Source organism: Penicillium arizonense (assembly GCF_001773325.1).
Source record: "Penicillium arizonense strain CBS 141311 chromosome Unknown PENARI_contig013, whole genome shotgun sequence".
NCBI lineage: Eukaryota > Fungi > Ascomycota > Eurotiomycetes > Eurotiales > Aspergillaceae > Penicillium > Penicillium arizonense.
Window position 1 is genome coordinate 55,014 of NW_019173290.1, and position 13,734 is coordinate 68,747.

The 13,734-nt window shown below is 51.5% G+C and overlaps 4 protein-coding genes across 4 annotated transcripts; 3 read left to right on the forward strand and 1 right to left on the reverse strand.

Annotated features, from left to right (window-relative positions):
* Positions 1–345: 345 nt before the first annotated feature.
* Positions 346–837, forward strand: PENARI_c013G08776 (histone H2A.Z-specific chaperone CHZ1; the record flags this gene model as incomplete). The annotated part of the gene is made up of 3 exons (XM_022633299.1): positions 346–468; positions 528–537; positions 635–837. The coding sequence occupies 3 exons, from the start codon at positions 346–348 to the stop codon at positions 835–837; spliced, it is 336 nt and encodes a 111-aa protein (XP_022486908.1).
* A 564-nt stretch (positions 838–1,401) lies between these two features.
* Positions 1,402–2,136, forward strand: PENARI_c013G01795 (SNARE domain- containing protein; the record flags this gene model as incomplete). Its single annotated transcript, XM_022633135.1, has 4 exons — positions 1,402–1,412; positions 1,494–1,688; positions 1,760–1,853; positions 1,933–2,136. The coding sequence occupies 4 exons, from the start codon at positions 1,402–1,404 to the stop codon at positions 2,134–2,136; spliced, it is 504 nt and encodes a 167-aa protein (XP_022486933.1).
* Positions 2,137–2,802: 666 nt separating this feature from the next.
* PENARI_c013G04655 (uncharacterized protein) lies at positions 2,803–3,967 on the reverse strand (the record flags this gene model as incomplete). Its single annotated transcript, XM_022633196.1, has 2 exons — positions 2,803–3,873; positions 3,935–3,967. The coding sequence occupies 2 exons, from the start codon at positions 3,965–3,967 to the stop codon at positions 2,803–2,805; spliced, it is 1,104 nt and encodes a 367-aa protein (XP_022486968.1).
* Positions 3,968–6,656: 2,689 nt separating this feature from the next.
* PENARI_c013G08020 (glutamate synthase (NADH)) lies at positions 6,657–13,323 on the forward strand (the record flags this gene model as incomplete). The annotated part of the gene is made up of 6 exons (XM_022633277.1): positions 6,657–6,832; positions 6,886–6,926; positions 6,985–10,330; positions 10,384–11,878; positions 11,949–13,117; positions 13,176–13,323. The coding sequence occupies 6 exons, from the start codon at positions 6,657–6,659 to the stop codon at positions 13,321–13,323; spliced, it is 6,375 nt and encodes a 2,124-aa protein (XP_022486813.1).
* Positions 13,324–13,734: the final 411 nt, after the last annotated feature.

Here is a 13,734-nt window from a genome sequence, read left to right on the forward strand (position 1 = left end):
TATGGCCCTCCACTGCACATCATTCTGTTATAATTTGGGAGTGCAAATGCTCTTCAGTAGCATCTCCACTTGTTTGACACCCAGATGCATGCTGCATGTATGAATGTGGACAAACAGCCAGAAAGTAGAAACTTCAAAATAAGATGCCTAAGGGCTACGATTTGTCACGGGACAATTAGCCGTGCGCTCGGCCAATCAGGCAGGGGAATCTCGCCCTTACTCCCTTGTTTTGGTTCGAGAGGAGACCTTACTTGCAGACCGTCTTTTAACTCCTCTTGCCCCCTCTCTTCTTCTCAACCATCCTTCCCACCATCTTTCATAACCTTACCTCCCACAATTACCATCATGGGTGACCACGCGACTTTCTCTAACCCCTCCGAGGCCACCTTCGAGAAGGGCAAGTCCAAGGATGTTGCTCAGGACATGAGCATGGACGAAGAGAGCTCTTCGGAGAGCGAGAACGAGATGGTATGCTTGCTACACCTGCAGCCACTGATTCTACATGCTGACTTTATGCGCGTTTCTAGGCCGACAACGGTACGCACCCCACTATTTACATGGCAAACTGTGTTTCGATGCCACATGCGCCCTGCCACCAATGACCCTACCTGATACTAACTTGGTGTCTTTCCAGATGAGGAGGATGATGGACAGGATAACCTCGAGCCCATTGACGCCAGCAACATCATCCAGGGCGGCCGCCGCACCCGCGGCAAGACCATCGACTACGCCGAGGCAGCTCAAGACCTCGGTGATGACATGGAGGATGAGGACGATGATGAGGAATACGAGGCTCGCGATGATAACAACAATGATGACGACCAGATGCGCGACTAAGCGACCTTGATGCATATAAGAATACCGGGCGGCATGGGACTTGTTTTGGATCATAGGCGCCACGGATCGGTCGAGGAAATTCCCATGGATGTATCTTCTCCTGTCACACGACTTGTGATGACAATGAATCAATGAAAGTTTTTCAGGATGTCCTTCATCCATATCTCAATGCAATCCATTGACGAAGACTTGGTTTATGCTTTTCCCAAAATTATGTAAATTCTAGAGTAATTCTTGGCTTTTTTACCTTACAGCCAGGCCAGTACAATCTGAATTAAGTAGCCAGTTCTACTGTATTCCTCATTAAACCAGATGGTTTCCTTGCGGTTCGCTGTTCTCTGGATTTCCGCCAATACTATAGCTATCACGTGCCGCGGCGAAACACAACGCTATGGCCACCTTGATGTTTTTATCTCCGCAAGCATCGAGAACTCGAACGGTGGTGGTTATCTTGGATTTTGACCCTTGCGCAATGTTCTTTGACTGCCAGTAACGGACTATCGATTTAATTTATTGCCATACTACTTCTCTGCCTCAAATCCAAGTTACATATCAACAAGCGTCATGGCTTCACGGTATAGTTCCAACCCTCTGTTACCCTCTCCTGGGCTCAACCATGCGGTATACATGTGACTAATACGGACCGATGTTAACAGATTTCCGCGCCAACGTGATCCCCGCGGATCCTCCTCTCTCTTCGATCAATACGGTGGCGATTCCCGCCAGCCCAGCAGATCGCCAGCTCCTGCAGGCGGATATGGATATGGAGACTATTCCAGTCCAGCGCATAATGGCTACTCAAACAATGGTGCAGCCGGGAGAGGATATCAGAACGCATCACCCGACAAGAAGTATGTCAAGTACTCGGTCCTCCGTGTTCCTCGTTCTCGAGAGTTCAGTTGCTGACTCGAACTTCCTACAGAGGACATTACTCCGACGCAGTTCTCTCATCACTCGAATCACAAAATGATGCCGAAGTCGAAGGCATCAGCGCTAAAGTCAAGATGTTGAAAGATGTAAGATATCCTCGCGCCTGCACACCAGGCGATAGCAACTGCTATTTTGAAACGCCCAGTCGCTAACAGGATGGTTTAGATTACTCTTGCAATTGGCGATGAAATTCGCGACACCACACATATGGACGACCTCAACAGCTCTTTCGAAAACACCCGAGTCCGAATTCGAGGAAACATGAACCGCATGCTTCGCATGGCCGAGAGCACCGGCGTCGGCTGGCGAGTATGGCTTGGGTTCTTCTGCGCTGTCTTCCTCCTATTCTTCTATGTGTGGATATTCTGAGCGCATGTATCTGCTGTCTTTCTGTTGACGGTATTGCGCTTCCCTCCGTGCCGACTATATCCATTTCGCCTATATCCCATTTAATCTCTTGACTTATTTTACGCAGAACCGGTCTATGCTCTTCCACTCGATCTCATGTGGATCACCGGGCATGCACACAACTTATCAATACTTTCAGCATAGGAATTTTGGCTTTAGCGCTTCCGGCGTTCTGGGAATATGGATTCTTTTGAGCTGTTTATATAAGAGCTTACCAGTGTCTCGGGATATAGGTTATGCACCGGTGTTCTCTGAGCAACAACATGGTGTGATCAGGGCTCACATTGTTCATCTCTCTGGTCTCCGCGGAGAAACCGAGGAATGTCTAATGTGGTCCGAGACTGGTTGGGTGTTCTTTGGCTGTACATACTGCATATAGCATCAAATACGCAGGGAGTTGTCCTGGTTAGAGAACTGAAGGTCTGAACGTTAACTATTCTAGGCTATAAGATAAATCATAAGCTCAAGTCATATTGAATGCATCCGCTCATAGAGCGTGTTATGAGTATCATAAGTCACCGCAAAACTCCCAAGGTCTTTTAACCCACTACAAACACCGTTGATGCAATGGAACGCCATGCAACCACAAAGCCTAGCACCGATAGCGACACTGTTAGATAGTTTCACCTATTCCAGGCTATCCCTAGGACCGCCAATGTGTCGAGGGAACCGTCTCGCAAACCCGCTCCGTCGACTACCCTGGCTAGTGATGGAGGCGCCCAGATCTTCATCGTCATACAACATACTGCTCGAATCAAGGGCATCACCTCCACCACTCCAGCGTTGCAGAAACCGGCGCTGGGCTTCAGTCTCAGGCTGACGACGAATAGACGGCGGAGGAGGCAAGCCACCGCGACTGTTCGGTGTGCTGGTGCGGAAGTTCTCCAACCGGGACTGAATGATACTGGGCTCGTCCTCATCCTCGTCACTCAGATCCTCCTCACTATCCGTATGCTGCCATTCACCTCCCTGCTCTGAGCCTTCCGCCGCATCAGGGATATCATCATCCAAGTCGCGCGTCATGCCTCCACTCATATCACCATCAGCAGCAGGAATCTCCGCATCCAGATCAGGCTGATTATCGAAATCCTCATTCTCATCACCATCATCATAAAACCCAGAACCCTCGTAGTCATCGTCAGGAAACCCTTCAGGAATGTCATCATCCAGATCCCTCTCCATGTACCCCTCATCATCCTCAATATCATCCTCCTCAAGCCCCTCCTCCCCCTCCTCAATGAGTCCCTCCGCATCCACATCCGCATCCGGGATATCATCATCCAAATCACGCTCCATACCCTCATCTTCCTCCTCACCATCCGCCCTCTGCATCCCCGTATCATCGTCCATAATGCCCTCACCCTCAACGGCATCCATCTCCGCCGCCGCAGCCTGAAGCGCCTCTTCACGCTCCGCCTCCTCCTCTTTCATGCCTAGCATTGTCTTCGCACATCCCGCCGGCCTGATCCACGAGTATCCAAAGGACGCGATGTTTTGTTTCCGTGCGCGTAGTGACCGTTCCTCTGCGACTAGCGCGGCTAGTGTATTGCCCGGTGAGCGGGATGGCATGAATGTGCGATGGCTGCTGGATGTGCCATTGGCGTTGCGGCGGGAGGGGTGGTTGGGGGCATTGTCGCCGGGGCCTGGTTCGGCCGATGCGCGGTATGGCTGAGGGGAGCCGAACCAGAGTTCATGGGACTGTCGAGTTGTTAACGTCTGATTGGAATCTCGGAGTGGGTAGAGGCTAGGTTGAGCTCACGTCGCGTGGGGTGATGAATGGAAGAGATAGCATGGTTTCGGTGGTGGTTGTCTTTATTCCAGCCTAGCAGGTATTGGGGATGGCATAGGCTTGCCGGGACTGCCAGGAGCTTTGAATCGTGGAGTTGCTTGTATTATTCGAGGTAGCGGCGTGTTTATGGCAGTTGCGCGGTGCGGTGAGGCCAGGTGTTAGGGGTTTGCAACACAAACATAGAGATTGTTTCTGCAATTGAATGTAAAACGAGGATAGAGGACAAATTAGCTTGGAAGCGCAGAAATATCGACGTGGATTAAAGGAAATGGGGAGAAAGAGCTCGCAAAAAAAGGCCGCAGCTCCACTGCCAATCACAAAGACTATGCGGGGAACACTAACTCTATCTGTACTCTATAGATTCTACTGCTTTGTGGTTGTAGATCGGAGCTCAACTTTTGAATTGGAGTGTTTTAAATATATACACTAGTTGTCGCATTCTACTGATCCGAGCCATCTAAGTTTTTCTCTTAGGTTAAGTTAACTGATTGGAACTTGTAAGCTATATTTTTGCTGCACATAATCAAACCAATACCCAAAGTACCCTATATAAACGATAAAACCTAGGATGCGTGTTCTGTTACCACACAACCCTGTTCATAGGTATGGTAAGGATTGAATAGTGAACGAATATCAGTCCACGGCCTTTCAGAAGCATGAAGCACGAGTACGACATTAGAGCCAATGGGACAATTTCTCTACAGAGCCTCTTGAATGATTGGATGAATAGTGCTCCGTAAGGCTAGGAGACCTGCTGAATCCTCTCTATACCTTCAGAACTTGACATTAAGCAACAAAGAGATGAGAAAAGAGAAGCCCAACTAGGGAGCAGATCTATACTGTATAGCTAGCTAGAGTGGTACAGTCATAGGCCATAAATTCTTTCACACCCCTACCTATGTGGCAGAGGCAAACCCAAATAATACAGTAAGTCTGGGCAACTGGATTGCAGGTTTGAATGTAAAGGGAATGTACTTTAGCAACATGGGCGGGTCCCTGATTCGCAGTCTCAAGGCCGTGATCTACAGCACATGTATACCAAGACACTCGGCCGGGGTCACCCGAAGCTGGCGGTGAGCCCAAAGCGGAGGGATCGGGAGAATTCGGGGTGTAGCTTTCCCTGAGATCGTGACGTCCGACTTTCCGCTGGAAAACCATTGGCGCAGGAACGGGGATCATGTGATATCCACTGGGGCTACACACGATATCGCATAAATTGATAGATCCAAAACAACTAGGAGTGTAAATACGGTTTTATACACCGAGGCAACTAGGCGGAAAATGGAGAAGAGATCCAGGTGAGAGGAGTTAGGTAACGCTATATTCACATATCATTTGCCTTATCTCACACGCGTTAAGCCGGATCGCTTTCGTCCGACTCAAATTTGCGTTAACTCCGAGACCTCGTCAAATCGTAACCCAAGAGAAGAGAAAGGTCATTCAATTGGACATCTTGGGGCGAAGTTGAGTCCCCAGAGTCTGGGGATTCTGGGGATGCAAGGCCTCCAGTGAGCGAGCAGGTAATTCGATAAGCAATTTACATGACCTCAAAGAATGAGCTGGGGAAATTGCTCTAGCCAATCCGAATGCAGGTCATGCCGGGGAGTGACTGGATGGCCCCGAAATCGGGGGTGGCATGTTGGCCAATCCAGGGGAGAAGAGAGGGATATCCCGGGATCTCTTGGCGGTCGGAATTGGGAACCGTTTGAGACTGTACGGAGTATTGATATCCTTACCATCTGTGAGGGGGGTGAATTATTTTTTTTTACAAACTTTTGAAATACACCACCTATGCTCTGTAAAATGCCAAGTGATCTATTCTGTATAGTACTTTCATTTCCCCTGGTCCTGCATGGTACACAAATCAGGTCGGAACGCTCTGGATTAAGCACTGCATCGTGCCCCACCGGGGATGCGCCCATCCACCCGGGTCTCCATGTGATCCGGTTTAGCGAGCTAGTCTCCTCCATTCGGGGCTCCGGTGTTGGTAATCCGTTCTGTGTCAGTGTACGCTGCCCAATAGGCAGCTCGGGACATTATGGGGTCGGCCCACCTCCCGACCTTGATTTCTCGTGGATCCTGGAAAGAGAAGAGAGGGAGGGGGAAAGAGAGAGAGAGAGAGAGTGAGAGAGATGTTCAAATAAGAGTGAACATAAACATACTCCGTACTTCTGATTACAATACCGAGGATCTTGACGTAGCAGAAAGCTAATCTTGGCTTGTAAAATGTGCAAGATGATTGGTTCGATGCTTATCTCGATGATTTGCCGTAATAGTTATCATTACCCTCCAACGGCTCTATGGAATGCCCTGTTTCCGGCCAATCTCTGTAATTTGCAACTGGAACATCCCAGGTAATCTATACTCCTCTGTACTCCTCCGTACCACCCTGATATTCTCATACGCTGCTCCCCACCATTGTATTTTTCCCTTTTGGGTCGCTGCAATCCCCGGAGTCCCTGCACTCATCTTTTTTTTTTCCCCCCTCCTTTTACTCTTTTCTTTCTCTCTTCCCCTCCTCTTGATTACATCTACCTCGCGGGCCAACATTGTTTTCGCTTCTGCGCTGCGACGCCTGTGACGACATTGCCCGCTCCCTAATCGATACGCCCCCCCAAATCGGCGGGGATTTCCAAGAACTTCAAAAACCCCCCACCTGTCATTCCATTCTCTGTCGGCTCCCGGCGGAAGAATGGGTCTTAACTTAGAGGAGCTCTATGGCAAAGATCTAAGTGAGGAGCAGGCTCCCCAGGAGTACTCACAGTACCAGCCGAAGCAAGGCTATGGCTGGGCCAATACCCTGCCGGAGCGGCAAGGTCTGTATGATCCTGAGTACGAGAAGGATGCCTGCGGTGTAGGCTTTGCTGCGTGAGTCAACCCTAACCCAATTGCAGCCTGGGAGCAAGTCTAACCAGAACCAGCCATATCAAAGGCAAGCCGAGCCACAAGATTGTCAGCGATGGTGAGTTTCCTATGAGGGTGTGAGTTGGGACAAATGGCTGACAGCAATTGAATCGTAGCCCGCAACCTACTGTGCAACATGACCCATCGTGGAGCCGTTGGCTCTGACGCACGGGACGGTGACGGCGCCGGTGTGATGACCAGTATTCCTCACAAGTTCTTCATCAAGAACTTTGCCCGAGAGGTAGGTGTGGACCTTCCTCCACTGGGACAATATGCTGTCGGCAACTTGTTCTTCAAGCCCGATGAGGAGGCACTCAAGCAGTCTATTGCAAGCTTCGAGGAATTGGCTACCTCCCTGGGCCTCCGTACCCTGGGATGGCGTGAGGTGCCCCGGGACTCAACCATTCTTGGTCCCGCTGCCCTTTCACGGGAGCCAATTATTATGCAGCCCTTCGTTGTGTTGAAATCAGCATACGGTGAGGGCAACAAGCCCGAAATCACCGACACCGAAAAGTTCGATGAGAGAACATTTGAGCTTCAGCTGTATGTCCTACGGAAGCGTGCGACTCATGTCATTGGCCTCGGCAACTGGTTCTACTTGTGCTCACTCAGCAACCGGAACATTGTCTACAAGGGTCAACTCTCCCCCGTCCAGGTTTACACATACTACCACGACTTGGTCAACGTAGACTATGAGGGTCACTTCGCCCTGGTGCATTCTCGATTCTCTACAAACACATTCCCCTCATGGGATCGTGCTCAGCCTTTGCGATGGGCTGCCCACAATGGTGAAATAAACACGTTGCGAGGAAACAAAAACTGGATGCGCGCACGAGAGGGTGTCCTTCGGTCAGAGGTTTTCGGCGACGAGCTTGACCAGCTTTACCCTATTGTTGAGGATGGTGGTTCCGACTCCGCTGCATTCGATAACGTGCTCGAGCTCCTTATGATCAACGGTGTTTTATCTCTCCCCGAGGCCGTTATGATCATGATCCCGGAGGCCTGGCAAGACAACCCAGCTATGGACCCGGCCAAGTCTGCTTTCTATGAGTGGGCTGCCTGTCAGATGGAACCCTGGGATGGGCCGGCTCTTTTCACCTTCTCCGATGGACGCTACTGCGGTGCCAACCTTGACCGTAACGGTCTACGGCCTTGCCGTTTCTACGTCATGGACGATGACCGCATTGTTTGTGCTTCCGAAGTCGGCGCAATCGATATCGACCCTGAGAGAGTCGTGCAAAAGGGTCGCCTGCAACCCGGAAAGATGCTGCTCGTCGATACCTTGGCTGGACGCATCATTGATGATGCTGAGCTCAAGCAGACTGTCGCCCGCCGCCATGACTTCGCCGGTTGGCTGGATAAGGAGCTCTTGAAGCTTCCCGCTATCAACAAGCTATTGCTTGACTCCAATGTCGACCTTTCCTTTGCTCTGGATGAAAACACCATCCAGAACGACCCCCGTCTTCGCGCCTTTGGATACTCTTTCGAGCAAGTAAGCTTACTGCTTGGCCCCATGGCCGCTGATTCCAAGGAAGCTCTGGGATCTATGGGTAACGATGCACCCCTGGCCTGCATTGCCCAGCAGCCTCGTCTACTTTACGAGTATTTCCGACAGTTGTTCGCTCAGGTCACGAACCCGCCCATTGATCCTATCAGAGAGGCAGTAGTTATGTCTCTAGAGTGTTACGTTGGACCCCAGGGCAACCTGCTCGAGATGGACCCCAGCCAATGCCACCGTCTACTTCTGCCTTCCCCTATCTTGAGTATTCCCGAGTTCAATGCCCTGAAAAATGTCAACTTGGCTCACAAGGACTGGACAGTCCGCACCATCGACATCACATTCGAAAAGAGCAAGGGTACATCTGGTTATATCGAGGCACTCGATGCCATCTGTGAGGCCACTACCGAGGCCATCCAGAACGGCGACAAGATCATTATTCTGTCTGATCGCGCTACCTCCGCTGAGCGTGTTCCTGTTTCTGCTTTGTTGGCTACCGGTCTTGTTCACCACCATCTGGTCCGCAACAAGTGGCGTTCGCTAGCCGCCATCGCCGTCGAAACTGCCGAGGCTCGTGAGGTCCACCACCACTGTGTTCTGCTCGGATATGGTGCTGATGCCATTAATCCTTACCTCGCCCTGGAGTGTATTCTCAAGATGAACCGGGAGAAGCTGATCCGCAAGGACATCTCTGATGAGAAGGTCATTCAAAACTACAAGTCTTCTTGCGATGGTGGTATTCTCAAGGTCATGAGTAAGATGGGTATTTCCACTCTTCAGTCCTACAAGGGTGCCCAGATTTTCGAAGCCCTCGGTATCGATGACAGTGTCATCGACCGTTGCTTCGCTGGTACTGCCAGTCGTATCCGTGGTATCACCTTTGACCTGATTGCCGAGGATGCTTTTGCTTTCCACGAGCGCGGTTATCCTTCGCGTCCCATTATTGAAATCCCTGGTCTTCCAGAGTCTGGAGAGTATCACTGGCGTGATGGTGGTGAGGCCCACATAAACGACCCCGTCAGCATTGCCAACATGCAAGATGCCGTTCGCACCAAGAACGACAAGTCTTATGAGGCCTATGCCAAGGCAGAGCATGAGCAGATTAAGAACTGCACTCTGCGTGGAATGCTCGACTTCGACTTTGAGCAGCGGACTCCTATTCCCATTGACCAGGTCGAGCCCTGGACTGAGATTGTCCGTCGCTTTGTGACTGGTGCCATGTCCTACGGATCCATTTCCATGGAATCCCACTCCACACTCGCCATTGCTATGAACCGTTTGGGCGGCAAGTCCAACACTGGTGAGGGTGGTGAAGACCCCGAGCGCAGCAACAGAATGGAGAACGGTGACACCATGCGCTCTGCCATTAAGCAGATTGCCTCTGGCCGTTTCGGTGTTACATCAAACTATCTGGCAGATGCCGATGAGCTGCAAATCAAGATGGCGCAGGGAGCTAAACCCGGTGAGGGTGGTGAACTGCCCGGCCACAAGGTGGTCGGCCCGATTGCTCGCACTCGTTTCTCCACACCGGGTGTCGGTCTCATCTCCCCACCTCCCCACCACGACATCTACTCCATTGAAGATCTTAAGCAGCTCATCTACGATCTTAAGTGCTCCAACCCGCGTGCTCGTGTCTCCGTCAAGCTCGTTTCTGAAGTTGGTGTCGGTATTGTCGCCTCTGGTGTGGCCAAAGCCAAGGCTGACCATATCTTGATCTCTGGTCACGATGGTGGTACTGGTGCCTCGCGCTGGACTGGTATCAAGTATGCTGGTCTTCCGTGGGAGCTGGGTCTCGCTGAAACCCACCAGACTCTGGTTCTGAACGATCTTCGTGGCCGTGTGGTGGTCCAGACTGATGGTCAAATCCGTACTGGTCGTGACTTGGCTATCGCCTGTCTGCTCGGTGCTGAGGAATATGGCTTTGCGACTACTCCTTTGATCGCAATGGGTTGCATCATGATGAGGTTTGTAACTCGAATACCTTTGAGATATGATCGAAACTAACTATCTGATACAGAAAATGCCACTTGAACACCTGTCCCGTTGGTATAGCAACCCAGGACCCCGAGCTTCGCAAGAAGTTCCAGGGTACGCCTGAGCACGTCATCAACTTCTTCTACTATGTTGCTAACGAGATGCGTGCTATTATGGCCAAGCTGGGTGTCCGCTCGGTTAACGAGATGGTCGGCCGTGCTGAGCTGCTCAAGACCCGGGATGACATTCGGAATGCTAAACAGGAGCGTGTGGACCTGTCACTTATTTTGACTCCTGCTCACTCTCTTCGCCCTGGTGTCGCTACCTACAACGTTCGGAAACAGGATCACCGTCTCCACACTCGCCTGGACAACAAGTTGATCGCAGAATCAGAGCTCGCTTTGGAGAAGGGACTTCCTTGCCGCATCGAGTGTGACATTGTCAACACTGACCGTGCCCTCGGTGCCACCCTCTCTTACCAGATCAGCAAACGCTACGGCGACAATGGTCTTCCGCAGGACACCATCCATGCAAACATCAAGGGATCTGCTGGCCAGTCCTTCGGTGCTTTCCTTGCTCCGGGTGTCACTCTTGAGCTCGAGGGTGACGCCAACGACTACGTCGGTAAGGGTCTGTCCGGTGGTCGCCTCATCGTCTACCCACCGCGCGGCGCCGCATTCAAGGCTGAGGAGAACGTCATCATTGGTAACACCTGTCTTTACGGTGCTACTCGCGGAACTTGCTACTTCCGCGGTATGGCTGCTGAGCGTTTTGCTGTTCGTAACTCTGGTGCTACTGCAGTTGTTGAGGGTGCGGGTGATCACGGATGTGAGTACATGACCGGTGGCCGTGTCCTTGTCCTCGGACCTACCGGTCGTAACTTTGCTGCTGGTATGTCTGGCGGTATTGCATACGTGCTGGACATGAACCAAGACTTCCACTCCAAGGTCAACCTGGAGATGGTGGAGGTATCTGGCATCGAGGACCCGTCCGAGATCGCCTTTGTTCGCGGCTTGATTGAGGATCACCACCATTACACTGGCTCCGAGCTGGCTGCTCGTATTCTGCTTGACTTTACCCGTGCTCTGCCTCACTTTGTCAAGGTTCTGCCCATTGACTACAAGCGTGTCATGGAAGAGGAAGCTGCCAAGACGCAAGCTGCGAAGAAGGCCGAGTTCTCTCTTCCTCAGCTTCCTAGTACCCCGGTCAAGGCAGAGAAGACCAAGGCGGATGACGACAAGAAGACCGACTTGCTTGATATCGAAGATAGCATCAGCGACTCCAAGACTGAGAAGAAGCGGTCCGCGCTGATTCTGGACAAGACAAGAGGTTTCATGAAGTACAGCCGCCGCAGCGAGAAGTACCGCAACCCTACTACCCGTACTCGCGACTGGGGTGAGATTTCCAACCGCCTGAGCGAGGACGAACTCAAGTATCAGTCTGCTCGTTGCATGGACTGTGGTGTTCCCTTCTGTCAGTCTGACACTGGTTGCCCCATCTCCAACATCATTCCCAAGTGGAACGAGTTGGTCTTCCAGGTAAGTGATGTGGTTTTTCTTTTCAAATAATGTGTCGTCATGCGTAAACGTAAGGCTAATTTTCTCCCAGAATCAATGGCAGGATGCTTTGAATCGTCTGCTCATGACCAACAACTTCCCTGAATTCACTGGTCGTGTCTGCCCTGCCCCTTGCGAAGGCTCCTGTGTTCTGGGTATCAACGAAGATCCCGTTGGTATCAAGTCCATCGAGTGTGCTATCATTGATCGTGGATTCGAGATGGGCTGGATGGTCCCTCGTCCTCCCAAGACTCGCTCCGGCAAGACCATTGCCATTATTGGATCTGGTCCTGCTGGTCTCGCCGCTGCTGACCAGCTTAACCGTGCTGGCCACAGTGTCACTGTCTACGAGCGTGCTGATCGTATGGGTGGTCTTCTCATGTATGGTATCCCCAATATGAAGCTCGATAAGAAGGTTGTCCAGCGCCGCGTTGATCTCATGGCTGCCGAAGGTATCAAGTTCGTTGCCAGCACTGCTGTTGGTCCAGACTGCGAGGTTTCTCTCGAGTCCCTTCGTGCCAGCAACGACGCTGTCATCATTGCCACCGGTGCCACCGTCGCTCGTGACCTTAAGGTCACTGGCCGTGAGCTCGATGGCGTGCACTTCGCCATGCAGTTCCTGCACAAGAACACCAAGTCTCTTCTTGACTCTGGACTTTCGGATGGCGAATACATCTCTGCCAAGGACAAGCACGTCGTCGTCATTGGTGGTGGCGATACCGGAAACGACTGTATCGGTACCTCAGTCCGCCACGGTGCCAAGTCGGTGACCAACTTCGAGTTGCTGCCTCAGCCTCCCCCAGAGCGTGCCCGCGACAACCCTTGGCCCCAGTGGCCTCGTATCTACCGTGTCGACTACGGCCACTCTGAGGTCAAGACACACATGGGCAAGGACCCCCGTGAATACTGTGTCATGTCGACCGAGTTCGTTGATGATGGCAACAACCGCGTCAAGGGCATCAACACCGTTCGTGTTGAGTGGACGAAGAGTGCTACTGGTGGTTGGGACATGAAGACCGTCGAGGGCAGTGAGCAGTTCTTCCCTGCTGACCTTGTTCTCCTCTCCATGGGCTTCTTGGGTCCTGAGGACCGTCTCCTCGGCGAGGAAATCGACCGTGATCCTCGCAAGAATGTCAAAACTCCCCCCGGTCACTACTCGACCAACATTGCCGGCGTCTACGCCGCTGGTGATTGCCGCCGTGGGCAGTCTTTGATTGTCTGGTAAGTTTTCACCCAACCTTATATTCTACATCGCAGCAATAAACTAACTTGGTTCTAGGGGTATCAACGAAGGTCGCCAGTGTGCTCGCGAGGTGGACGCCTTCCTTAGCGGCACCAGCTCTCAGCTTCCTGTAACCGGTGGTATCGTACGCCGTCCTGCCATCGACACCGTTCCCCAGCCTATCGAGACCCAAGTTGTCGCCTAAATTGGGGGCCTACGGGACATGTTTATGACTGACGGCCACGACTATGACCAAAACTTTGAGGAAACTAAAAGTTCCTCAAATGAGATACATCTGTGATTTAGACGGTTTTTTGCTCATGATCGGAGCAGTTCAACAAAAGCCCTGGTACTGCGCTTTTTGATGTTGTTTTCAATTATTCTATTCTTGATTCCTTGTTCTTTGTTTCTGTCCTAGCGTTGTTTTCTTCAAGTCTGCAAGGTATTTAGAGCGTCTACCAATACGGTAATCTCTCTACATTGCTGTAAATAGCCTTTCCATTTCTGAAAATTTGACTCTTTGTTCCATTCTTACTATCGAACTCACCGTGACACTCGTCGGAACGCCGTCACAGCTTTAATTATCTCTGAAGAGAGACGGCAGAGGACAGAACAA